This window comes from Nyctibius grandis, chromosome 4 (genome assembly GCF_013368605.1).
Source record: "Nyctibius grandis isolate bNycGra1 chromosome 4, bNycGra1.pri, whole genome shotgun sequence".
NCBI classification, from domain to species: Eukaryota; Metazoa; Chordata; class Aves; order Nyctibiiformes; family Nyctibiidae; genus Nyctibius; species Nyctibius grandis.
This window is the reverse complement of record NC_090661.1, coordinates 15,835,726-15,862,375: the sequence shown is the minus strand read 5'-3', so window position 1 is coordinate 15,862,375 and position 26,650 is coordinate 15,835,726. Positions and strand designations below refer to the sequence as shown.

At 40.4% G+C, this 26,650-nt stretch overlaps 2 protein-coding genes across 10 annotated transcripts in view; one reads left to right on the top strand and one right to left on the bottom strand.

Annotated features, from left to right (window-relative positions):
- The window catches only part of KCNC1 (potassium voltage-gated channel subfamily C member 1), a 130,243-nt gene that overhangs the window by 13,738 nt on the left and 89,855 nt on the right, over window positions 1–26,650 (bottom strand). Inside the window, exons 2-5 of one of the 6 annotated variants that reach the window (XM_068399164.1) lie at window positions 21,054–21,987; window positions 18,759–18,760; window positions 6,319–6,421; window positions 4,194–4,330 (exon numbers count right to left, since the gene is read on the bottom strand). In XM_068399164.1, the coding sequence (XP_068255265.1) occupies window positions 4,194–4,330; window positions 6,319–6,421; window positions 18,759–18,760; window positions 21,054–21,987 (1,176 nt within the window). Of the gene's footprint in view, window positions 1–3,446; window positions 3,512–4,193; window positions 4,331–6,318; window positions 6,508–18,758; window positions 18,761–21,053; window positions 21,988–26,650 lie in introns of those variants that run through there. The other 5 variants (XM_068399163.1, XM_068399161.1, XM_068399162.1 and 2 more) reach the window with 5 other exon arrangements.
- Window positions 1–26,650, top strand: part of SERGEF (secretion regulating guanine nucleotide exchange factor) — a 258,027-nt gene that overhangs the window by 162,406 nt on the left and 68,971 nt on the right. For 3 of the 4 annotated variants that reach the window (XR_011048014.1, XR_011048015.1, XR_011048016.1), the window contains exons 13-17: window positions 4,871–5,201; window positions 8,843–9,055; window positions 9,598–9,801; window positions 16,268–16,389; window positions 16,636–16,710. The gene's annotated coding sequence lies outside the window, so the exon portion shown is untranslated. Of the gene's footprint in view, window positions 1–4,870; window positions 5,202–8,842; window positions 9,056–9,597; window positions 9,802–16,267; window positions 16,390–16,635; window positions 16,711–21,260; window positions 21,304–26,650 lie in introns of those variants that run through there. The other variant, XR_011048017.1, reaches the window with a different exon arrangement.

The following is a 26,650-nucleotide window of genomic DNA, read 5'->3' as shown; positions in this document are numbered from 1 at the left end:
GAGCTCAGAGACAAAGCTGCTTCCAGGGTATATATGGAAAGCAGAGAGGTAGCCTGCCATGTTTTGAAACTATGAAAAAGATATGCAGAGCGGCGGGGTAATAATTGCACTTGTTTTTTTCTTCAGGGTATCTTTTTTCATAAGCAGCTCTGTGCTCAATTCCTTTCTGAATGGCCTTGCCTTAGCCCTGCTTGCTCTCTTCTGTATTTCAGTCTGCTCATTTGTCCTAGCAGCCATCTGTTTCAGTGATGTATTTTCTTTTTGGCCCTGAAACTTTAAGGAGAGAGAAGGCAATTTACGTGAAAAATCACTTTATCCAGATTAATGACTGCTGCGCTTGACTGTTATCACAGCGGTATTAGCTGGATTTTTTGTTGGAGTGAGAGAACAGAAACCACTTCTCAGATCTTTACTGTCTGGAATTGTAGTTGTGGAGGCAGTTTCACACATCAGGTTGGTCCAGAAAAAAACAAGTGCCTTCATGCAGTCAGAGGAAAAGCTATATGTGTAGAAGGTGTGGTTGAGGTGTGCTTGTAATGTTAGCAAGTAATAAAACACTGATTGCCAGTGGGTTCAGATGAAGGACCAGCATCGAGTCTTGTAGCTGGGCGTCCATTGCTGAAAGCTCAGTTTGCAGAGGAAGAAACCCGAATGTTCATTTCCCGCAGGAAACAGGCAGAGTGTAACTGAACTACAGAACGTGCTTCTGCTCTTACGATGGTGTGAAGTCAGAAGTAGTCAGTGGCATTATTGCAAGCCTGAGGTCAGAAGCTAGCCATGTATATAGTTTTAATGCTTTAATCAAGATATATACCTCCTGTGGTGGGAGTGGGCAGGCTTGAAGGAATTAATGTTTTAATCATAATACCCCAGCAAAAGCTCCTTAAATGTAAGGCAGCTGGGATGATGTGGTAAATTTCTCTTAGGATTCGGTGTCAGGATTTGGTGCAAAAGCTCCTGAAATTTTCCAGCTGTCTTCCTCTTTCCCTCTGTTGTCAGAGCTACCACTGTTGTGCAAGGGGAACTCTGGGGTCAGATGGATCTTAAGCTTTAGAGCATCTCCTGAAGTGGAGTGGTTGGGAAGCAGTGTTATGTTTCTGAAGGGTTTATAGAAGTCACCCAAAAGACAGTTACCTCAAATCAGAATAAGCTAAGAGGAGTACCTAAATGAGAATGGGACTGGAAGATGTAAAAAGTAGCACAGAATGACAGTTGCCTTAGGGCATGTGTACCCAACCTGTTAGCTAAGGCTCATATATATGCAAAGCACAGTGGAAGGGGATTTACAGGGCTGAATTGTTAGTATTGCTTATGGTAATGGAGAATCTGAGCAGCCTTCACACTGGGCCCCCTTGAGTTAGTGTTAAATAAAAAATGGGGCAGATAACTATTTCTGGATTTTTAATACATTATAAAAGGAAAAGTTGTTCATTAGGCAACTTTTGGATCCTGGATTAACCTGGATCCTACCTCTGGAGGTAAGAAATTGCCCATTTATCAGCTGAGAATAACAGCATAGAAGCAGTGGGAGAAAAATAGTTCCTGGGAGAAAGGACAGCCAACTGAAGTAGAAATCAAGTACATAATGCTACATCAAGGACTACAAAGGAGTTTTCTAGTTATGTACAAATTCAGATTATCAGCCTTTCTTCTATTTCTAGACCACAGCTTGAGGTCTTCCTTGATTTTCCTTTTGGAGTAGAGTTTTGTGAAGACAATGTCCAGCTGCAGTTGTTTTTTTGTTTATAATTTAGCACTTACCAGAGCCATGAGTGTTTCTTCTGGGTTTTTTGGGTTTAATCTCTACTTCCTCCAGACCATAGGGATACTATTCCTTTACATTTCCATTCTCATCAGCAGTCACAGATGTTGTAGCTTGTCTAGAAGGTTGCCAGCTCTTTTTAAGTTCTTCACATGAGGATGAAGGTGTATCCTTCCTTATAGAAGTACTTTACCAAAAATGCTCAAGCAACTAGAATGCTGTTGACACATAGTCCATAGTTGTCATTTGTAGGATCTAAAATGAAATTTAATCCCATTGTGTTTCTCGGTTCTTACCGCTGCATGTTTTATGTGGCAAATAAAGTGCAACTTGGACACCTGGATTTCTTTCAGAGTTTCATATCAGGTGGACTGCTGTGGCTCAGTGAAGAACAAGTGAAGGACGGGGCCCAAAGAAGTAAGAAAAACTGAATTCATTTAATCAGCTAAAAAGACAAACTTTTATTATTGTTAGGGAGGGAAAAGGAAGACACCTAGATAACTATAGGGTTTTTTAATCTTCCCTTGTAAAATTACTAATGGTGTGAATTCTTCAGACATCAGTTGTATCAAGTGTTTGCAGGCTTCATTTATTATCTACTAACCAAAATTAGCATTGTAGAACCAAAGCAATACCAAGCTTTTCTCCTACATTTCTGTTGAGAACACTGTATTTATTCAAGATTTTAGAAGCAAGTCTCTGGAAACCCCTGATCGCTTCAGAAAAGGATTCCCCTTTACACTATACAGCAGGCACTGAAACCATGATACAAAATTTATTTCATGCTAGAATTGTTTTGCATAACATTGTGCATGCATTTTACTCAGTACTAAATTGCATACAATGCTGTTGTCTTGTTTCTTAGAGACCGTTTATACTTGAGTATTTTCCTGATTTTGTACTATAAGTCCCAGTTTTAAAATAACACCTCTTTTGTTTAAAATTCATACTGATTACTTAATATGAACAATTTATGAAGGGTCTTTACGTTGGATCTATACATCAATAAAATACAACATAACCAGAGCTGGAAAATTAAATCTAGACCAGCTGTTACTGTCAGGTCCGAAGGAAGGTCCCATGTGTCACAAGCATGCCAACAAAAACAGACAGGAAAAAGTTTTTCTTATTTTTATACACTTCTAGTTGGATTAAAAGTTCTTGATTTCCATGTCGGTGTGATGAACTGTGAAGGCGTGGTCAATATGACCGATGACTGCCTGATTGCACTTTTTAAAACCATTACTCTGTATCTTGTATACAAAAAGAAGCGATCCATAGCAAAGAAATGTACAGTTTTATAATGTTTTACATTTTGGCTACAACAATGTATGTAAAAGTAAAGAGCTTTGAAAGAAAATATATAACTTTGCTTTTTTCTCTCCTTAATCATACATTTGCAGTGTTTCTTGTTTTTTCTTTTTTTTTTAAAATTTTTGTCTTCATGCAATTCATGCTATGGAACAAAAAAATAGATTAAAAAAAAGAAGGATCTTCTACAGTTTTGTTACTTTTTGGCCGTAGAAAAAGCCTGCATCTCTAGTACAACTCCAAAACCACGAAGAATCATCCATAAAACCTGCATGAAGCGAGTTAACTTTGTCCAAATGAGAAGGTCTTCTATGCCTGCACAGTTCCACACAGATGTTTATTAGCCATCAATGTTCATCTCCAGCTCGCCTTGTCAGGTCACTCTGACTGCCTCTGTTGGCATATATTTAGCAATGACTGGACTTTCTTTGCAAAGATCTGCATGTAAAGAATACAATCAGTACTTGAGCTTCTTCCCTGTGTTTTTCACATCAAGCTTGGCATCTTAGTTTTAAAGGAAGGAGGAAAAGGTGAAATAGCTACATGCAGAGGCAGCCATATTCTTCTTCAACAAGTTTTTTTTTTCCATGCAGTCAGCCAGACTGAGACCTCTCTACAGTGTGTCTGAGTATTGCTTTCAGCTTAAAATAGGCGCCCATGCAAAGTTTCATCCTACTGTGCTTGTTTGCTCAAACTCCTGCAGGGTTCCTATGGCTCAAAAATATCCTGAGAAAAGCAAAATCTTCCATCGTTGGCATGTTTCAGCATCAACTAAATGCCTAACCCATTCCATACAGAGCCAGTAGATCCGCCATTAGCCAAAATAAGCATGTACTAGCAGGATGCACCAGGAAGGAAACTATCTGGTGCATCTACCTTTCATCCTATGTACTGATACCATGCAGCAAGTATGGCCCACCAGTACTACGTAAATGCCTGCCTGTTGTCATCTGAGTGCTATTTAGGAGTGTTGTCACCTAGCATCAGGAGTAACACCGTTCCCAGCAGGTGCTACTGTGAGACATTGCATCTTCAGACTTAGTCACCTGGATTATATGCAACATAGCATAGGCTAATTGAAAATAAAGCTTTTTAGACCATTCTCTGCTACTGATCCATGCTACAAAATAGATGGGATGGGAGACCAAGAACGTCTCACTGGACTAGGAGAGCTGTAGGGCGCAGACACTGAGGATAATCCTATCGCTTTTCCACTTATGCCAGCTATGCTGTTAAGGCTCCGTGACATTTCGTAACCTTCATTTAAAAGAAAAATGCAAAGTACAGCATTGGATCAATGACAGAATGGACTAAGAATGAGGTCAACATTGTAGCCAGTTCAATAGCATCTGCATGCACGGACATGCCCAGAGTAGTATCGCTTGCAACATGACTCAGAAGGCCATGGAAGTACAGAACAAGTTTAAAATATATATATATATATTAAAAAAAAAACAAACCATAATTTCTCAAGGATGGTCAGGCTATGTAATTGATCCTACAGGCAGCAACATGGTTGTACCCTAAAAAAAAAAAGTCAGTGGGAGGGATTTTTTATGTCTCTGTCATATACTCGCACATACCTCTCCCTTCCACTTAATGCATTTTGACCTCAGGCAAAATTAAGGTTTCTAGTGTCTTTGTGGGTAGGAGGGGGAAAAGGCAGCAAAATCCATAGAATTTATTATGTTGCTATAGAGATACTACTCCTTTGTTCTCAGCATTAAAAAAAAAAAAAAAAAAAAAATTGCATGCATTTGGTTTCCCTCCCTCCCTTCCCCCCCCCTTCTTTTTCAGACATGCACGTAAACAGCTCAGCAAGTGTACAGAGAGTTGCACGAACTATGGATGAAATTCTGTTGGAACAACAATTAAGATGCTCTCAACGTGTTTCAAACAGGCCAACAATATGCTGACGTATATTACTCTTTAGTCAACCAGCCTCTGTTTCATTCAGTAACGAGAGGCAGTTGCAGTGCATCGTGAAAACCATACATTCCTCATCCCAAAGGATGTGCCATTTGGAGTGTTCCCCTGATCCACTGGAACCACCCGAACTCGCCCAGGCTGAATGAACGCGGCCAATGCTTATCCAATACAGAATCAAGTAAAATGCTTTGCTACAAAGGTAAATTTTAGAGGATATACTTTCATATGAAAGTCTTGTGGTCTAACTATATCTTTGTTGATGATAAGCTTTAAACTTATAAATACATACACTATCTATAACTGGCATTTACTATAACTATTGCCCATCATACAATGGCACATGGGAATTCTATACTCCATACTCAGTGTATGGTTGCATCATACAATCTTTGCAGTTTTAAAATATTGACTATATCATATACTATATACAGTGCACCAGTGATAAACACTGATTTGAAGAGAGAGATTTCTTTTCCAATTTTCCCATTCCTTATCAACTTTGATGCATATGTATGTAATTTTGGTTTGTATGGTTTCCTCATGTTAAATTTTTTAAATAAAACAGCCTATTTTAAGAAGGGAGGGTTTTTTAAATTTGATTTGCCTTCTGTTGTTAAATAGATTATTCTGACCACTAGCAAACTAAAATGCAGTTACTTCTGAGAGATCTGTAGCTGTCAGAAGTCTGAGAAACTAACTAGTAATGATTTATTTATGAAAGGAAAGGGATTTTAGATGGATTATTTTCCAATCGTAAGACACCTGTGCTGACAGATGTTCTTGGATGCTTCTCTTTCTCTGTTGAACTAAACAGCTATGAATATCCAAATAATTTGTTTTAGTGCTCTGTTAAGGTAGCCAAATAATAATTTCATATTTCTTGAGGATGTTTTGCTTTTGCGTTTTATCTTTTCTGTCTGTCACCTCTAAGTCTGCGCTCCTCAGAGTCTGGTAAGATCTGTGAGCTTTTCCAAGTGACAAACCTTCATTGCTATGAAATGTTAATTGGCCTCTCCTTGGAGGATGGGCTAATTTAAGGACATTGTAGAGCATCCTCCACTAAAGCTTACTGTACTAGCTGGGGTGGAAGACTCAACTGCCTAGCATAGCTGCATGGGGTAGTTACAGCTCCTCAGGCTTTTGTTTCTGAAAGAAATAGGTTAGAAACTCCAAATGCAGACATCAGGTGGTGGTTTCCAGCCCAAACGTGCATCTCTACAGCAAGCGCACTATTGCGTGCTACAGCTACAGCTGACTTTCTCTTATTTATTTAGAACAGTTGCTAACTACATGTTTACAGGACCCCAGCTACATACCCTTTCTTATTCCTCCATCAGGCGGGCAGGGATATTCCCCGGTTGATAAGAGGAAGCAGGGTCCATATCTCTCCCGAGTGCCAGAGCGGGTAAAGGGCAGGCCCTCATCAGGCGTAATAGCCTGGTCTATGTGGGGACAGTCTTCGTTTGCCAGCGCCGCCTTGGCCACCTCACCATTCAGTTTCGAATCTTCAAACATATAAGCAGAAGGCTATTGAAACACTATGCACTGTTTATTAGAGTTCCAGCTGCAAATTAAGGGTTCACAGCTAAAGAGTTCTATAGCAACACTATAAAAGGTAGCACATCTGTCCTAGACACTGCATTCGTGTGCACTGCACCAAAATAAAATAGTCTGTTAAGTGGGAGGAGAAACAAAACGTGATCGCATTAGGTGTAACAGCAGCCACCTGTACTTCCACATAGAGGGGCTGTTTCAGAAACGGGCTTGCACTGGTTCCTAGTCCTGCGAGCAGAAGGCTGCGGTTAGAAATTGGATTATGTTTTTGCATGACATTGGATGGTGCATGAATGACCTGTTTGTCATGAAGCCTACTGTCGCTCAGAGCTTTGGAGAGGCAGTGGACTGTGAGTTGTGTTTTAGTATTTGAGTACATTCTGTTTGTGCTGATTTATACCTGTGTGCAATATTACTGAGGGGAAAATTCCTGCTCTTCCCCTCCCCCAGATTTACCCAGATTGTTTTATAGCATTTCCGGTATCAGTCGTGAAGAATGGTTGTACATGTTTTAGACACACAGAGTACATTACATATGGAAATATGACAGCAGAATGTGGATTTGAAAAAGAGCAATCAATTTTCTGATGTTCTCCTCTGAAACACATACAGTATTTGCAATGCCAGCACAGGACACTACATATAGAAAACACTACAGCAGGCCATGAATTTGGAAAATAGAGTAAAATTTACTCTTGGCTGTAAATCATGAAAATAGGTTGTCAGATTTGCCCATTTTGCTCCACACATTCCCATGAGGATAGACTGATAATAGTATGTTTTGTCTGTGTGATATGCTTGACATTTATAAAACAATTTAAAGTGCTATTTAGTGTAGGATTTCTTTTAGGGTTTTAAAGTGCAAATTAGTGTATTGAGAATATACTCGAAACATGGCACAGCTCGATATGAGTATTTTGGCTGAAGAGAGGAAAAAACAGTCAACATGTGCTTTCTGAAGTTTCACAAATGCTGAGATATGTTAACTGAGTGGTACTGGCAGCATCCTACACCTCGGTTGCACAATGCTTATTACCTAGACACTGTGAGGCAATGGGTGGTCCTGCAAGTCTTTAAGGAAAGACAAACTCAATGGATAGATTTAATTTCAGTGCCTCTTCCAGATTCGCATGCTAGCTTGTTCTGAATGCTACATGATACTGTCATTTATTTTTCAATGGTTTTGAAGCCAAGTAATAAAACAAGCGCAAAAGAAAAAAATCCATTAGGTAAGGTTTGGAGATATGATTTTGATCCTCTGGTTTCAGATGGACAACATAGATGATTAGTAGGTAAAAGCCTTTTCAAGTTATATTTGTTGCTTTGCACACACATGCACACACGTACGCACAGGTGTATATGACACATACTATGCACCTATCCATGCACTAGTAATTGCATTCTATGCCTTTACTTTTATTTAGATGTCACTGGTTTGTCACAACAGTCTTTTCTGCAGATCTCACCTCTGCCTCCTTTCTTCTCCATGCAGAATTAGCCAATTATTTCCTCAAAGAGGGGAGGTAGTAACGTTTTGTTTCGTGAGCAATGAAATAATTAGGTCTCTCAATATGTTTAAAAAACTAGCAAAAGCTATAGGTGCATTTTAATACTTGTAGACACTAATTTCAATAGGACTCTAAAGTTTTAAGGTTGCACTGAGTTGTAATTCCTTTCTGTTCATAATACTTACTGCTATTTAATACCACTCTTTGCACAAAAACCTGGCACGGCTGCCACAGTAACCATGACACTGCAGGTACTGAGCTGTTGATTTAAAAATCACTTAACTGTGTTTGGGGAGAGCTGCTGTCCTCATGGGGATGAGCAAAGAACTGGGCTTCTTCATAAGCCTCTACTGCTACAAGCTGATGGCTCTAATCCTGAAATGAGGGAGGCGGCTGTGTCAGCAGGGCTCTGCACCGAAATCTCTGAAACTCCCACTGCTACACCTGAGCCTGGGTTTGCGAACTAAACTGTTAGTGATTAAGGGGGCACTGGTCCACTTCTGGAGCTGAAAACACCTTTGCGCAGAGTGGTTGTGGGTCAAGCTCCTCATTGGTAACAGCCATTGATCCTTTTGGAAGCAGCTTGCAGTCTCTGTTGTGCTTGAATGACAAGAAAATTGATCTTCTTGGAATTAATTTCTTAAATTGCATTATATATCCCTAGCAACTTGAGCTGGAACTTGCTCTTGCAGCTTCCTCAGGGTCCCTTAGCACTGATGAATTTTTCTCTATACTTGTTGAAAATCCACAACCTTGTTATTTTTTTTATATTCAATAGGAAGAGAACAGAGTAGCTGGAGACATGGACAAATCACTGAACGGTCGTACAACTGTCCCTTGAATATTCCATGCATGGGCCATGCCTTTGAGATCACAGTCTGGATAGCAATGCTAATCCACAATGACAATTTTGCTAAATATTTAGGAAGCAGAGGAGTTACCAGTACAGAAGACTACATCTATTGCTGGATCTAGTCCACCACTAACATAAGTAAGTGTTAAGTAGAGTAGTTGGGTTCTAAACAACTGTCTGCAGCACCTAATTCTCTGAAGGTAGGACTCGGCAATGACATGATATTTAATATGTGATTAGTCTGTTACGGGAACAAAGAAAACATCACTGCTGTCATCAGCCCACAGTTAGAAGTTCCCATTGTTTTCATTAGCATATCTATATGCTGAACAGTTTCAGGAATGAGGTCTTAAGATTGAATGAAATGATGATATTTTAGGTTGATTTCTCAAGTTTCAATTTGCATGTTTGCTTTTTCCAAGATTGACCTTGGGTTTGAGAGAACTCCATATAAAGCAAAACTACTGAAACCATTACTGTCTGGTGGCTACCAGTCTAGTTATACCAGTGACGACTACTTCTAGGTGATTAAAACTTCAAAGGCTTGATTCTGGCCTATCAAATTCACATGAGTCATTCCATCCCTGCTAACAAAATCTGAAGTAGGCTTGTACAGCATTTTTTGTTCTTTAGGTGGTGTTTCATGAAGTAAAGTCAATGTTGTCATCTCTGTTTTACAGACAGGTAAAACTACCATGCAGTGAAGTGACTTGCCTACTGCTATGCAAGAGGTTATTTACAACAAAATCTTCTGACTCTCAGCTTGGCACTTTATCTCCATAATTGTCCTATCTGTGAATACCTAGTTAACTGCACCAGCTTTAAACATTCTCCTGCAGAGATTTGGCTGAGAGGCTAAAGCAAGTATTCAGCAGACCTCCCAGGTGAGTAGTTTGTTTTACTACTACCTCATTTGTGTGGTTTCCACTTTCTTTTTTTCTTGTCTCTTCTATCTCCATTTGTAGAAAACTACTATTAAAATGCCTCAGGTGTTTCCAAGCAAACACTGAATTTCAAAATGGGGGGAGGGATTCTGAAAAAAAAACTTAGAACTGCTGGATTTTGCGTTAGTATACTCTGCTTATTGTGGAGAAGCACAGTAGAGACTGCCCATGTACTTGCTGCACGGCTCATCTCTTTTGTCATAGCAAAGGGTTGCACACTGTCACAGTGACTTTACCAGTGCTGCTGGTTTTGATTATAAGCTAGAGTCTGACACTGAATCTCCACCTATTTGAACAGCACTTTACATTCAGATTATCAGTGGACATAATTGTATGATATATTCATTAACCTCAATCTATGCTTGGAAATGTGGCACTTGTATAGAAGTGGTTCCTACACTGGGAAAATCACCCCAGTCCTCCTCCCTTAAGCGAACACTGCCATTCTCCAACAGCTGCCAAGAGACAAGTTCCTGGTCTACCCTTCTTACCTCAGATGTCTTCAGAAATTGTGTGTGGGCCAGAGATGGTCCCAGCTCACACTGCTTCCTCTTGGGGTTGTAGCTGCCCTCCCTCCTTTGTCTCTCATGTGTCTATAGAGCTGTGAAGTGGTCACTCAACCCAAAGACTGGATGAGTTGAATGGCACTCTGAGTGGACTATTTTCAGTCCTTATAGGATTGGAAATCCAATGCCTTTTCCAGTCTTTACAGGAACTTCTTTAGGCTGTAATCACTTAGACTGAAACAAGGCTGAGAGAAACTCCACAATTCATAGCATGGTATCCATGCATATTTACCCATGAGTTAATATCCGGCTACATGAACCATGCCAGATTCTTTGACATTATGCTAAAGAAGGTGGAGTCTTTTGAGCCCTATATCAGACACACAGCAATTAAGTGCTGTTTCCTTTGGTCACATTAGGTCATTGACACCCTCTTGCAGAAGAACACAGACTGTCTTCCTGCCAGCTACTCTTGTTTAAGGATTAAAAGAGATAAGGATCCAGCTTGAGTATCTAAAACTTCCCTGAATAGCCATTTGCTATTCCACAAAGACTCAGGGGATTTCAAGGTTCTGCAGCCCTGTTACAAGGGAAGGGGTTGAAAGCAGGAAGGAGGTAGGAGAAGTTGAGTGCAAAACAGGGCCAGAACTGAGAAAGAAGCTTGAAAGACGAAGATCTTTTTACTGGGGAGACGTTGTCTAACTAAAGTTACATTCCACACCACCACCCCATGTACACCTAAAAATGAATCTACAACTTGTCTAGGTCTCAACTGTGCTCCTATAGCCCAGATCCCAAACCTGGGATTGCCATTATTATAGTTGTGGTTAGTCCCACTCCTGACCAACTGAGTGTCCTTTGGTTCTCATTCAGAGCTTGAGGGTCATTTTCATATGCTCATTTTAAACGCCCGTCGCTAACCCTAATGTGCACAGTAGCTGCCTGAAGTCTCTTATGAAGAAGGATCTCCATGAGATCCCTCACAGCAGAGACCTTTAATCCAACTGGATCCCTGAAGAAAGTAATGGCACATTGTCTGTTGAGTGAGTTAATTACTCTTCTGTTTTTCAATCCTCTCACGCTTTTCTGGTGATATAAAAGGGCTGTTAATGTGGCAAACATTTATTGTCTCATACTATGCTGGCAATGGGAAACTCTCTTGGTATGATGGTTTTCCCTGTCTCTTGGGCTAGTGACACAAAATGGTACAGAAAGAGGTGGCACGGCCAAGGTGAGGGTGGAGAACTGCTGTGCCCTAGCTTTTCTTAGCTACAAACCTATTAGCTGGAAGTGAGAAGTAGAGCAGCTGTGAGGCTGCTGTAACTGCTGGTGGAGGACAGAATTTCCCAGCTGTCTTTATTCTAGAGAAAATGCAAAGATTTTACATCCCTTTTTGCATCCTATTTTTGCAGCATAACTTTTGCCTGATACTTCTTGTGCTAAGCAAATGATTATGATTAAGTTAAGAGTATAAATTCAAATATCCAAAGACATTTACTCTGATTTGTGGAGGGGTTAAGAGCTGCTCACCATCTGAAAATACCCATTGACTTTATATCCCTAAATTTCTCTCTGAGATGTTGCATGGAAAGGAAATATTTACAGTTCAATTCCCTACTCCCTTGAGTCTCTTTATTTCAAATTTCACTCCTGTTAGCAAGTTGTTTCTGTTTTAGTTTCCTGGATAGTGTTTACTGTCCATTAATATTCATTGGCAATTGCATCAGTATAAATCACTTTATTTTTTTATACTAGACTCCATCTAAACTCTGCTGTGCTTCTTCACTGATTAAGGGAGGGTCAGAGCATAATAGCAAATGAGGAAGGAAAGGAACTGTGCACTGAGAAAAATATGCTTGAGTTAGTACATGGCTATAGTGATTTCTGAGTTAACATAGAATTTACTGATAATTAAGAATAAGATTAGTAGCAATAAACTTCATGCTGTCCCTCTAGAAAATTATCAGAAATGTCTATCAGCTATTTTTTATCATTCTTTCAAAGTAGTGTTTGGAGGTAATTGGGGGAGATTGTAACAAAATACTTTGCTCAGGACCTGATTCAGCAGAATAACAATTATGCCTCTGTGCCAGACCACCTTCAGCTACAGAAATCAATTTTTACGGGCTCTGGAGCTTCATGCAGGATTAAGCAACGTGGATCCCATGGGTAGGGGCTCATTTTTGTTGTTGTTAAGTCAGGTCCTTAGAGTGAAAGGGATATAACTATATTAAATTAGAAAAAGAATTATGGAGAAGATATATTAAACCACAGACAAAGGATGATGAAATGATGAAATTATGGCTTGGAGAGTATGGAAGGAAGTATAGCATTGAGAAGAACAGCATAGAAAAAATGGGTTTAAACCTTTGAAAATGAGTAATGATGCATCAGCATGGGTATCACTGGTTTTCAAATTGGCAGTGAAAAAAATCCTAAATTGGTAGGTTTGGGAATTTTTTTCTGCTGGAGAGCAATAAAACTTAATTTTTCCCATGCAGACTATCTGAAAAAAAAGAAGATAATTTAACTAAGTACTTCTATTGTCATACCAAGTACTTACTCTTTGCATTAATACATCACATCAGGTTTTGTGTCACAACCTCAGTGAAGTTACCTATAGTCTGTGACATTCCTTGTTCTTTTGCATTAAAGAACTGTATTGTAATCTCCTCGGCTGCCCAGCATGGAGCTCAGGTTGATGGGAATTGGAGAAAAACTTCACAGAATAAAATGTGACAGTCTGTAACATACACAAGTTGCAAGCAACGTACAGTAATAACAAGTAAATGTTAACAAACAGAGCGAAAGAGAGAAAGAGAAAAAGAGAGAGAAAATGTGAAGAACATGTAAAAGAATTAAGATTCCTCTATAACAACTCAGTTTTAGTTACCCCAATATTCTAAGGCCATTAAAATAAAAATCTTTGTTAGTTCTAGGTATCTTTATTAAAGTTTCCTGATTTTTATATTACTGCATATTTTGAGAGTTGCTATGAAGCTCTTCTGAGTAGATATCACACTGATGGACTTTACACTGGCACGAGAGCAGAATTTAGTATGCTACATGAATATGCAGAATCCTTCCGACCCAACCTACCTCTTCAACATTTACTCACCACCGTGTTGACCTGGGTCCCTCCAGGAAGCCGTGTCCCCCAGTAAAGGCACTCCAGTGACGGTGGTGACCGCCTCTCCCAGTACTAACTGGCCAACATAGTAACGTCACTCCCAGAGAATATCACCTTTGAGAGGTACTACTTCTTGAAGTGAGGTGACAGTATGTTGGCTGCCTACCTATTAGTACCACTAGAGGAAATACAGGAGCTCTAATTAAGTAGATCCTGTGCATCTTGCTATTACAGGTGTTATCGGATACGTGCTTAATGCAGTGAGGAGAACTGTTGCTCCTGGAAGCGCTGCATTGCAAAGAGCTCTGGAAGATCCTTCCTAGTTTTATCCTACCTCTTCTGGGGTTTTACTTATACCCATCCTGGACTTCTGAGAGTCTCTCTATGCTGTATTCTGTAGAGCATAGTGGGACCTTGACAGGTCAGGTAGAGGTTGCAGAAAAAATGCAGCCAGGTGAGTCATTCTGCAATCTTATATTACCACTCTGACTGAGGAATACGGTATGATGATCTGTACAGTATGGAAGGTGTCTGAGACATGGAGCATGGATGAATACAAAGAACAATGACAGCAGGAATGGTAGATTGCTTGTTATTCCAGCTTTGTGCTTATAAACAGACAAGCAAGTAGCCAAAAGGCTTGGAGAAAATTTCCAGCAAGTACAGAGTTAAGCGGGATATAAGCAAGTGGACTGGGCACAGAACTGGGACCTCACACCCTAGACCCTTTTGTCCCTGGGCTTTTGTAGTAATGGGTAAGTCATCCCATCTATCTAGTCCTACTGCAGCAGAGATGTAGTTCTTGCACAGAGGTGCCTTTTGTATCTGTCCTGCAACCACCAGTCATACTCAGTCGGGCAGAAGGGAGAGATGCCAAGAGTACCTCTTTCGTATCCCAGGAATGCATTCTGCACTGGATGGCATGGGAGCTGCAGTGGCAGGCACATGCTTGAGAAAGAGGATTTACCATATTTACATCTGCCTTGTGCTGGAGGATTGGCACAGGTTGGCCTTATTTGGCCAGAGTGCTTCTATCTGTGTTTTCCCATCACTAAAAGTGCCTTGTGCTCATTAAGTTATTAAGGCATGAAAAGTCCTAAGATTTATTGTTCAGTTCTGCGATTGTTTTTCAGCTTAGCGCAGTCCTGCCCCTATACACACTCATCCCTGGCTATGGCCAGACCACAGTGGGCTGTGTAGGGAGACTTTCTTTTTGTTGCTTTTTTTTTAAGTGTGTCACATAGTGTCATAGAAAAGCATGAAACCTAAAGCACTGTGCTTGAATTAATAACTCCTCCTTTTTGCTTTCAAATGACTTGGTATAGAGGATGCTATTTTTTATGCAAATTCTAAAGTAAACAAGCACTGTGGTACAAGTGACACCCACTGGTTGTATCTCTACAGGAAATGACAAAGGAATAATTGTACAGCAAAGTATTATATTAGTTATAAATTTTGCTTTGCGTGTGATCTACAGCTATGAGATTGCAGAAATGCCACGTGGGGCAGGGGGCAAGGAATAGATCCAAACTGTAGGCACTTAACTGCGGATCTTAAGTTAGAGCTGCAGTCACCTGAGATCAGCTATGGAAGAAGGCACCTCCAGAGGGCAATTTAGATCATAAATGAGTGAATTACTCTCCGAGACTGCCTGACTCTTCTTCCAATATAAGGGGGACCTCAAGCAAATGCATCTTAAGTTAGATGAGAAGAACTGAGAGTTACTCCTTTTGTTATAAACTGTTACAATTTCTCCATTAGATCCAGAGAACTCCATCTTCAGTGACATTAAGGTGCGAACATTACCTTGTTTGCTATTTTGGAGTGATGAATTTTGGATTTTTAAAGGCTAGGAAGGCTAAGTATAGGGTGGAAAGAAAAACCATCTTCCTGTTACCATTTCTACTGCCTTTTTAGTATTTTTTATATCCAATACATTTAAACATCAAAGTCTTTTGAGCTCAAACAAACCTAAACTCTTTACAGTTGCATTGCTGTCTGCTGTCTCTCTTACAGAGAGGGTCAAAGGTTTTATGACACTAAAATTAGATGAGATTTTTTTTTTAATGTTCAAAGGCATTTGATCAGAGAATTCGCTTTCCTGTGTATTGAAGGACCACCACAGTGACTACATACCTATGGCTTTAACAATGCTTTGCTGTCCATAAAAGCCACTGAAGTTCACAAACTACAGTGAAATGTTGGGCAGCATAATGGGCCTGTGACAAGAACTGCCAAGAGTCCCCAGCTCCCACTGAGCATTGGCACTGGAATTACAGTGCTCAGCACACTTCTGACGTTAGAACCAGTGTGTTGCACAAGGAATACAGGTTATTTAGGTTATGGTGACAGAAGGGATGAAAAATGAAGCCCTGAGAAAAGAGCAGCTCCTTCAGAAAGCATGAGCAATAAAGCTGAAATGGGTAATTCCACATTATTTCTTTAAAAGGAGATCAGCTCTCTCTCAGGAAATTGCATTGAAATAATAGGTTCCTAACATCACAGCTTGCTCCAGTTCATCTGACCATGGAGTACACTGGAGTCACTATAACTGTGTAGTTCCCCTCTGTCCGTGATAGACTTGGATTGCTTTAACTATTCAGATGTAGGGATAGTCAAGGAGTGGGTTATGGAATATTGTTTTTTGGGCAGGTAAGTAAAGCATCCACAGAAGTTTTTCTGAAGCTAAAGACTGTATTAGTAATGACAGACATTTTCCCTCTCCTCTTAGGCACTTGAATTCTAATAATATTTCTTCCATATTTTACAGCTATGCAATGAGTAGAATTTTGCCATCAGTACACTGTGAAAAAGGCTGCACAATACATTTGTATGAAGATACATCCTTGGAGTATAGCTTAAGTGAAGCTGCATGCAGAGGGGATCAGAGAGGTGAGAAATTCTTATTTCAGCCAAATTAAAGTCAATATAAACACTCTGTGGGCTGGTGTTGTGAATATATATATACGAAAACAATAAAAGGTTGGGGTAGATCTTGGAACAAAACCAAAAAAACCCATCACCTGTACTTATGTATTATGGATGCATTCTTAAGATCATTGCTCTGTGGCACCAGACAGTGCTGTAGACATCAAATGAAGTTATGAATTCCATTCATATTCTAAATGTCTTTTACAGTGTTGGACAAGGACATTCATCACTTCATCATATGGCAACTTTAAGATGTAACCATGGAATCAACCTATGCTTCAGGTAAGCACACAGCTCACAGTATGGAGGGTCTAAAGAGCTGAGTAACACTTTCAAAACAAAACTGAGAGCTCTCAAGATTTATTTTGCATATTTTGAGGTTTTCTTCCAAACTTGTACCTTAAAGTATTTCACTATGTGTACTGAGATAAATTACTTATACCTGTAGGACAGTGTGTGGTTCGGGACAGAAATTAGCTACGTTTAAGTGGTTGAAACTCGCTTTTTCTATTTTGCTTCTGTTTGAAGCAAATTTTGCTTTGCTTTTTTTCTGTTTTCCTTTTATTATGGTATTGACGGTTTGGAATACTCAGAAGCCTTTAGATAAAAGACACTGCAGCACAGCAGACTATGGTTATGACTGATGCTTATTTAGTTATGTTCAACTAATGGCTTTGCCACAGACCTTTCAAGTGATCTTTCTCAATTAAATTAAGCCCTATGTCAAATGAAAATACTGGAGATTACTTCCATTTTCTCTTTGCTGTCTGCTTAGCCAGTTGGGTATTTGATTGTAATATAGTGGTTGTCACATATATGACAATGGCAGAGTCAAGCCCTGATCTTGAATGGGGCCTGTAAACAACACTGCAACATAACGAAGTTAATAGTTTGACATGGTGATGCTAGAACTTGGTGTGTATATTTTAAGTGAGGGGACACCTGGTCCTCTATAGTCTGAGATATCCCTGGGTCAAGGAGTTTTAGTCAAATTGATGAGGTGAGATCTGCTCCTTTGTATCAGGCTCAGTTCCTCCAGGCAGTATATAAGCAGTATCTTAAGAATTTATGGTCACCAGAAACTGCCTTGAAGATTTTTTGTATAGAGGAAATCTCTGCTTTCTTAATGCTGCTGGTGAAGACCTGCCTGTAGGAGTAGCTCTGCCATTCTCTACTCTGAAGTGCCTTTCCTACCCTTCTGCTGTTTTCCCAAGTCACCCATTGATGGGATCAGATGGGACAGAGAGCAGGAAGGGTTGCTGCAGAAAGGGGAGGCATGGTAGAATCGAACTCTGACATTCTTTATATCAAATTAAAATCAAGTGCTGTTATTTAAAGATACCCTCCCGCCAGGTATAGATTAGCCCAGGACTGAGCTGCTGAGAGTGTTGGGGACAATTTAAAAATTTAATTCAAACCTACCAGAATTTAAATTCAAATCATCTTTGCTTTGCCTGCAAATGACTACAGAATCATCATCAGCAGCTGTGCAGCCTGTGGGCAAAGTTCTGCTGTTTGCATGTCCATGCCAGGAAAGTGCTCCTTAGCCTGAGAGGAGGCACTGGGACGTGGCTGTGCAGGGCTCTCCGTAGAGCCCCCTGGCCATGTGTGTATGGACCAAGAACAGCTGTGAACTGCTGACTCGGTGCATGAGAAGGCTATAGAGAGATAGTCATATGTGGAACTATTTCATACTGGTTTGTGAAGTGTTTAACCATTCCACCACACATAATACATGGAATTAATAACTTCATGTGATGTCCTTCATACCTGAGCAGCTAAACAGGCTTTTTTTGGAAGAATGTATTAGATATACATTATATGACCTTATATCACCTAGACACTGCCACGCTGAAGCTTTACAGTTAAAAATTACAACAAATATCTTGGAGAACTCAGGCATTATTTTAGAAATGTTAGGCACCCATTCTATATTCCTAGTACAATGTTAACTTGCTGTTTACAGTTAGGTGCTGTTAATGAATCTGAATATTTTACAGTATAGGAAACATTCACTGCTTGCAAGTCTCTTTTTCATAAAATGTGCAGGTTATAGTTTCAGGAACAAGTCAGTGCCTATGAATGCTTCATATTACATAAGTGAACCTCAACATCCAAGGCAATGCAGATCTTGTTTTAACAGTTTGATTCTGATCTTATTATTTTTACTTTTCTCTTGCACACATATAGATCTTTCCCTTTTAGGAAGCTAAGAGATGCAGGCAATATCTTTTGCTGCAAGTGGTGCATAATAATTATCAGCAACAGAACTTCAGCAACAGTGTTACTGAGTTCATTTTGTTAGCTGAAGTATAAGTGTGCTTTGTTACTTCTTAAAATATATATGCTTGTATACATATATAAAAATAATCTCTCTTAATTATTGCAGAAATAGTTAAGTTGCTGTTACTATCAATACTTCATGGATATTGTGGTAACAGCTGATTTTAGAGCACTGATGGTAGCAAGATAGTTCCACATTGAACCAAAATTACACGTATTCTCAGGATACCAGTGTGGAATTGCACTGAACTCGTGGAGTTCTTAGTCCTCTAGTTCCCAGAGAGGACGAGGGTAGGTAATGGAAGGAACTTTACAAAGCAAGGGATTTCTGAGAAGAAAGTCACTCTGCAGCTGACTGCTGAAGTACTCAAGAGTCTGACATCTCTTGCGCATTACAATTGGGTAGTTGGCATATTGCTCACAGTAGGAGACGCACAATATTGTTTGTGCCCTCTTTCCCTCTTGATACATGATGCCACAAAAACATCTATTTATGAGGAAGTTTGCTGCTTGGACATGAATTGGGATAAGCATTTGCAACCTGAGGGGAATGGATGATAAAACCATATGCTTATGCACCAAAGATACAATAGGAAAGAGACAGTCTATCAGTCACGTGAATTGTGATTGGCCTGTTGCAATGGAATAGCCGTTAACAAAAGAAATGAAAGCTATTTACCTTCTGAATGAATTTTACATAGTTGCACAAAAGGGAAAATAAATAAGAGAGAGAAGAGAATAGAAAAGAAGAGAAAGGTTCCCACCAGCTCTTCCCCTCCAAACTTAGCATTGGCATTGGTGAAGTCACACACAAAGGAAAGTCTCACTTTCTTTGTGCCTATCACAATGACATCAACATGCATGGCTATGAGATGACAAGAGAATACCTCACTCACAATGGGTAACAAATTTGAATTTTCTTCAAAGTAAAAAGATGATAACACAAGACCATCATAGGTATATGCTAGCTCTTTCAAAACATCTCTTTTTGACTAGATGTCACTTAAAATCACTTGACTGGCGATCTGTTCTACCTAATACAACATGGGGATATTCTGAATAGGCTGAAGAATGTCTACTGTGCAACTTGGCTGGAACATCTGCCAAAAATGAAGTTGGCTTTGTTTTCAACATGGTTATCTACCTTGAAATTACTCCATAGCATAAATAGTGATATTCCATGGGTAGAGGTAGATTATGGGGTTTAAATAATCAAATTGGAGCCCCGTAACTTTATGTGCTATAGGAGGATTCTCATAAAACTGAGATATTCCCATAATTAACCACTAGCCATGGGATATTATAATATATTCCATGGTGACTAGTATTTTTTCCATTTCCCTCCCCTGCTCCCAGTAGAATTAGTATGATTAATTTTGCTCTGGTGTCACCTATTGCAAACATGAATCAGTATAATTAAAAATAAGAATACCGTGTCATGAGGCGATCACTATTTAGGCCAAACTGGCCAGTAATGACCAGTCGGACCTTTTCCAGTTGGCCTTTGCTGCTGGAAGGTTGAAAGAGCTGTAACTCACCAACCCATACTTGCAAAAGGAGCATGTTTTAGAAAATGTGGTTGAAAACTCTTCATCGTTCTAAATGCTAGATTCTAGTGGAATATTATAGAATAGATTGATATGCATGCCATGGAATAAACATCCTTACATCTAGTCTTGTCTCAGAGTGAGTCATTTTGCATTAGTGTCAAGAATTTGAGCTGTTGTTCTACTTTGCAATTAATCATCAGAAAGAGACGGGATTGTCTCATGAATATGCATGATCGTTTAGTTGTCCCTTCAACTTACTAGGCACCTAGTTTCTGTAATGAGATGTACAATATCTGCCATTTAAAACAGCTGAAAGGTCCCAAATGGGAACAAATGAAAAAGCATCTGGCTGTTTCGAATTCCAGCCCTATTTTGTCAGAAAACTCTGTAATTGCTGAGTACTTGGCTCCTACTCTGCTCTATGAAGCATTCAGCACTCAGGAGCCTCTGAAATGCATTACACAGTCCAGCAACATAGCTGTAGAACTCTCAAAATTCTTCCACTAGATGTAACAGCTCTTCAAAATGTCTTGAGACTTGTATGCCCTTAACCAGGACCAAAGTTTGGGCTCCTAGAGCGTGCTCTCATCCTTAGTTTTGCTTATCAGCCTCCACTGTACCATTTGTCCCTGCAACCTAGACTTCACACATATTATTCACTGTGTGATGGTGGGACTAGAATGGATAAATGTGCTACCCATTGCTCTAAGAAAGCAGTCTGGCTGAATCTTAAATCACTACACGGGATGGAGGTTAACGGTCAGATGGACATTCCTCTAAGAGGTTTCCTACCTGCTCTGTTAATTTCTAAAATTTCTTCTTGGGCCAGTGGGCAAGTGTCGCTCTGAGTACTGTGGTGTGGAGAGTTTACGACAGATTTACAATAATTGGGGGATCCCAGCTGGGGTGGCCTCGGGATATGCTTCTTTTTTTTCTTTGGTAGCTTCTGCTTAGCCATAGCTAAGGAGTAATACATTCCGAAATTGTTCACAATGACAGGGACAGGCATGGCAATGGTCAGCACACCAGCAAGAGCACAGAGGGCCCCCACCAGCATGCCTGACCAAGTCTGAGGATACATGTCTCCGTAGCCCAGGGTCGTCATGGTGACAACAGCCCACCAAAAGCCGATGGGGATATTTTTAAAGTGTGTGTGTTCACTGGCACTAGGGTCATTTGGTTTAGCACCTATTCTCTCGGCATAATAGATCATCGTGGCAAAGATTAAGACGCCCAATGCCAAAAATATGATGAGCAGCAAGAATTCGTTTGTGCTGGCGCGGAGGGTGTGTCCCAAGACCCGCAACCCAACGAAGTGGCGGGTCAGCTTGAAAATTCGCAGGATTCGCACGAAACGGACTACGCGGAGGAAGCCCAGGACATCCTTAGCAGCTTTGGAAGACAGGCCACTGAGTCCAACCTCTAGATAGAAAGGCAGTATGGCCACAAAGTCAATGATGTTCAAAGAGTTTTTGATAAATTCCACCTTGTTTGGGCAGAAAGTGACTCTCATCAAGAACTCAAATGTAAACCAGACCACACAGACACCTTCGATGTAGGTAAGAAAGGCTTCAGTCTCTGCTTCTCTGTAGTGCCGCACCTGGGTGTCATTCCCGATGAATTCAGTTTCTGTCTTGTTCACAATGGGGTTAAATCTCTCATGGGTCTCGAGGCAGAAGGTGGTGATGGAGACCAGAATGAAGAAGAGGGAGGCAAATGCCACATACTGTAGAAAGAAAGATATGAGAGATACGTTAAACAGTAGGTTAAATACAGGGCCTTTGATTCTGAAACACCAGGGAGAGACAAGAGCTGTATGAAAACTAAAGATAATGTCAAGCCTTTTTCCTGCTGGCTGAAGATGCTAAGTCTCACCTGCAAAGACAGCCTAACATTCAGACTTGGAGGGAGAGCAGTATGTAAGTACATGGTAATAGTCATTCTTATACAGATAACGCTTTAGTGTGAGTGTAAATTTAAGGAAGCATTTATATCTCAGCTTTCTGTGGGATTTAAGGTTAAGAACATATTGAAATTCTGCCTTCTTGAACTTGATCTTCTATTACTTCCTGGTCTTAAAGATAGAGCACACCTTCTAGGACAATTGTCATGCAAGAGTCTTTTCGCAGCATTGTGTTAGTGGTATGGTGGCTGCCTCCTGCTCCCAGCTTAGTGAAGTTGTGGTATTTCAGATCTCAGTAAGGTCCTAGTAAATACTAGCGGCAGTCTCAGGTAGGCTCTACAGCAAGGAGCAGAGTCCTGCTTGGCGTCGTCAGACTTTCTTGCCGAATCCCAGGGACATGTTGAGGAACAGTCACGTACCAAACCGAGCTCTCCTAGACTAAAAATCTCAGTTCCCTTCTCCAGATCTTTTGGGGGTGGGGGACAGGGAGGGGAAGAAAGAACTTTCAGGTAAGCCTGTAAGCTGATCCAAAAAGAGACAGATGTATTGGATTTTACCAGACAAGGTTTTCTTGAAGAGATTCTCATTACAATGTAAGACTTGTACCAGAACTAGATGAATCTTTTTTTAAGGCTGTTGGATTACAATTTGGTGAATCAAGTTACAGTGAAGGTTGTAGCAGCCCCCAAAGTCAATAAGTGTTTGTCTTAGGAGTATTTGCCTCTTCTGCTTCAGTTCCTGCTTTTCATAGAATCATAGAATGGTTTGGGTTGGAAGGACCTTTAAAGGTCATTAGTCCAACCCCCCCTGCAATGAGCAGGGACGTCTTCAACTAGAGCAGGTTGCTCAGAGCCCTGTCCAACCTGACCTTGAATATTTCCGTGGATGGGGCATCTACCACCTCTCTGGGCATCCTGTTCCAGTGGTTCACCACCCTCATCATAAAACATTTCTTCCTTATATCTAGTCTGAATCTACCCTCTTTTAGTTTAAAACCATTACCCCTTGTCCTGTTGCTACAGGTCCTACTAAAAAGTCTGTCCCCGTCTTTCTTGTAAGCCCCCTTTAAGTACTGAAAGGCCACAATAAGGAGCCTTCTCTTCTCCAGGCTGAACAACCCCAACTCTCTCAGCTTTTCTCAGTCTTTCCTCAGCCTAAAGGAGATCTCTTGGTTGTATTCCAGGATAATTGAGGGGTACAGTCAGGCCAAAATGCACAACTCCTGTAACCACAGTTCCTCTGCTTAATCCTTGTTTAATCAATTAAGTAGTTTGCATATATCTAAGAAGTCTCTTTCTGTGTTGGAGTGGTACAGTAATGGTAATACCCCTTTCCATTTCACTCCCTACATCTGTTACCTTCCTGTTTGTCTTGTGTGTCACCTTGACAAGGGATGTCACATAAGATATTATTTCACTGTCTTCATGAGCATGAGCAACTGGGGCAATTAAAATATTATTCAAATTTTCCTATAGTGTCCTGTTATTCATAATGTCCCTTTTTGAGCAGTGTAGCCAAAACAGGAGTTAAAAAGAACTAGTTTCTTCTATTTGTCTCTTGCCAGTAAATGCAGTGCAATAATCAAAAAGAAATTGCTGCCAAAGGAATAGACCAGTTAAAAATAACATATGCTTCAAGCTGCCAAAGCTATCCTACAATCAAGAAGTTCCTCCTGTCTGCTTTCCTGGGTAGACCTGGTGCAGAATTACACTTGACCTTCCGTATTAGCAAACAAAGTCAAAAGCAAGGATTTGCCACAGTCTCAGGTGAACCATTTAATAGAATACAGAGAAACTGGCAGAGAATAAAATCACAGAATCGTTTAGGTTGGAAGGGCCCTCTGGAGGTCGTTTGGTACAACTTCAAAGTTGGACCAGGTTGCTCAGGGTCTTGTCCAGTCCAGGTCTGAATATCTCCAAGGTTGGAGATCCCACAGCCTCTCTGGGCAGCCTGTGCTAGTGTTTGGCCAGTAAGAGCAAATAAGCTTGGAAGGATACAGAAGCAAACAGGCTCTTCTGCTTTTCAAATCCAACTTTGTTGCCAAAGGGATCAGAACCTAGCCATTGTCACTGATTAAAAAAAACCCAGTACCTTCACCTAAATGCTTCAGGCTATCATAGCATTGTTATGTGATGATCTAATATGTGTGCTAAAATCATGTCTAATATAAATAGTTGTCTGGAAGATAAACAATCCGGAGGTTAGGGAAATTGAGAAGCAGGACTGTGGGTATCTTTTTATCAGATTCTCCTGTTAAACAGAGAAATTTCTCCATGCACAGTTTCTCCATCTGTAAAATTGGTTAAAAAAAATACCAGCTGGTGTTTATCATGTGCTTTGTGATCCTAGATAAATGTGTACAGGTTCTATATGCTTTCATTTTAATGTTACTGACTTTAGTATGTCAACAGTCTCCCTGAAAAATAAGTTGGAGTCTTTTCAGTGGTCAAAATCAGTTTGTGTATGATATTGTTAACACTCAGAGCTTAATTAAGTAGAGGTTAATACCCCAATTGTCTGAGTACCAGTAAAACGAGAAACAAAAAGCATCTTGCACCAAGAACTCAGGAAAATGTTCCTAGCAGCCTCAGCATGTCTGCTCTGTTTCAGCCTGGAGCAAATTTTTACCATAGAGTCGTAGAGCCCTGAGAATTCAAGCTGCAGAAGGAAATGCTGGCACTTCGTTAAGTCAGGTAGCACTGACAGATAAGAAGCAGAGAGGGGAATAAAACCATTTTGCATTTTAAGGGGTCTATGAAGAAGGACCCTTTCTTTATGCTGACTCAAAATGTATATGAATATCTCTCCTGAGTGAGTTCTTCCTGCTTAGGACAACGTTCAGGTTGACCTTGCACAGCAAGTATCTTGAAAAGTGATATTTTGCTGTATTAAAGGGTAGAAATAACCAATTCTGACAGGACATTTAAGTTCTCTGCAGTGGTACACGCTAGCAGTGTAATCAGTGGAGAACATCACACCCATGATCTCTCCTGCTGTTAGCCATTGTGTGTGCACACCTTGGCTTCAGAGGGGAATTGAGAATTTTTTAGTCCCTAGTTCAGCAGAGCAGGAAGCACCTGCTAAATTAATGTGAAGATTTTGCTTCCTTCTGTCTGTATTTAACAACATCCAGAGCCCTTTCCCAGGGATGGGCACGTTCTTGAATGCTTTGCAGCTTTGTAAGTGTGGGTCTGCTTTCAAGATTTCACAGAATCACAGAATCAACCAGGTTGGAAGAGACCTCTGGGATCATCGAGTCCAACCGTTGCCCTGACACCACCCTGTCGACTAGACCATGGCACTAAGTGCCATGTCCAGTCTTTTCTTAAACACATCCAGAGACGGTGACTCCACCACCTCCCTGGGCAGCCCATTCCAATGTCTAATAACCCTTTCTAAAAAGAAATTCTTCCTAATGTCCAACCTGAACCTCCCCTGGCGAATCTTGAGGCTGTGCCCTCTTGTCCTATCGCTAGTTGCCCGGGAGAAGAGGCCAACTCCCACTTCACTGCAACCTCAAAAAGCCACGTCTGAGCAATGGTATTGACAGGAAGAATCCAAGTATTTCTTTTCCAATTTATTTTTTTTTTCTCTGTTGCATTACTATCTAATCCTAAAACCTATTTTATATTTGGGAAGTAAAAATGCTTCTTAGTCATTCCATGCTTCAATATTGAAGCAAAATACAAAAGGCCCTTGTTTTTCATTTTAGAAGAAAGTCTGCACAGACTGAAAGGAGAAAATAATGCAGAGCAGCTTTTTAATAAAGGTCCCATTACAGTTCCCAAGTCCCTTGGCTGATCCAAAGAAGTGCAGAAATGCCTGACAATCAAGCCTAACAATTCGTTCACTGGCACCCATCTCTGATAGATCTATCACCTGCAGCTGCTTGGGACACAGAAATTTAGCAGCTTGCCGCAAATGAATGCGTAATATATCACTGGCATAGATTTATGTTTGTGATCCCCACTTTATATTGCCCCCACCCCATTTTCCTTCTGAACATTTTTCTTTGTTAATTATCTGATATGAGAGCTAACAAGCTGTAAGCAAAATCCAATAGCACCAAATCCAGTGAGTATATTTTTCCTAAGGAGACCAGCATTCATTCATGCCAAAGGGGTCGAAAAAAGTGCTCTCTCTAACCCACTGTCAGAGGCCAACAGAGATCAGCCATCATGCCTAACATGATAGCTTCTCAAGTCCAGAGAAGAGCAATGCTGGTAAAATCTAGTGAAGGCTATGGGACTCACACATGCTCTAATGTCTTTGAAAATAAGGCTCTCTCTCTTTATTTCACTAATAATTGCCTGAACACTAATCAAACCAATGGATTGCTCTTGTATTATTTCGTGGTTCTTAATCTTCTTTCTCCTTACATTTTACAACAGAGTTTCTCTTCTTCCTAGGATCTAAATGGGCTGGGGGAAAGGAGTGAGGATTTTATGAAGTGATGTCATGTGCTGTTGAGTTACATAATGGCAGC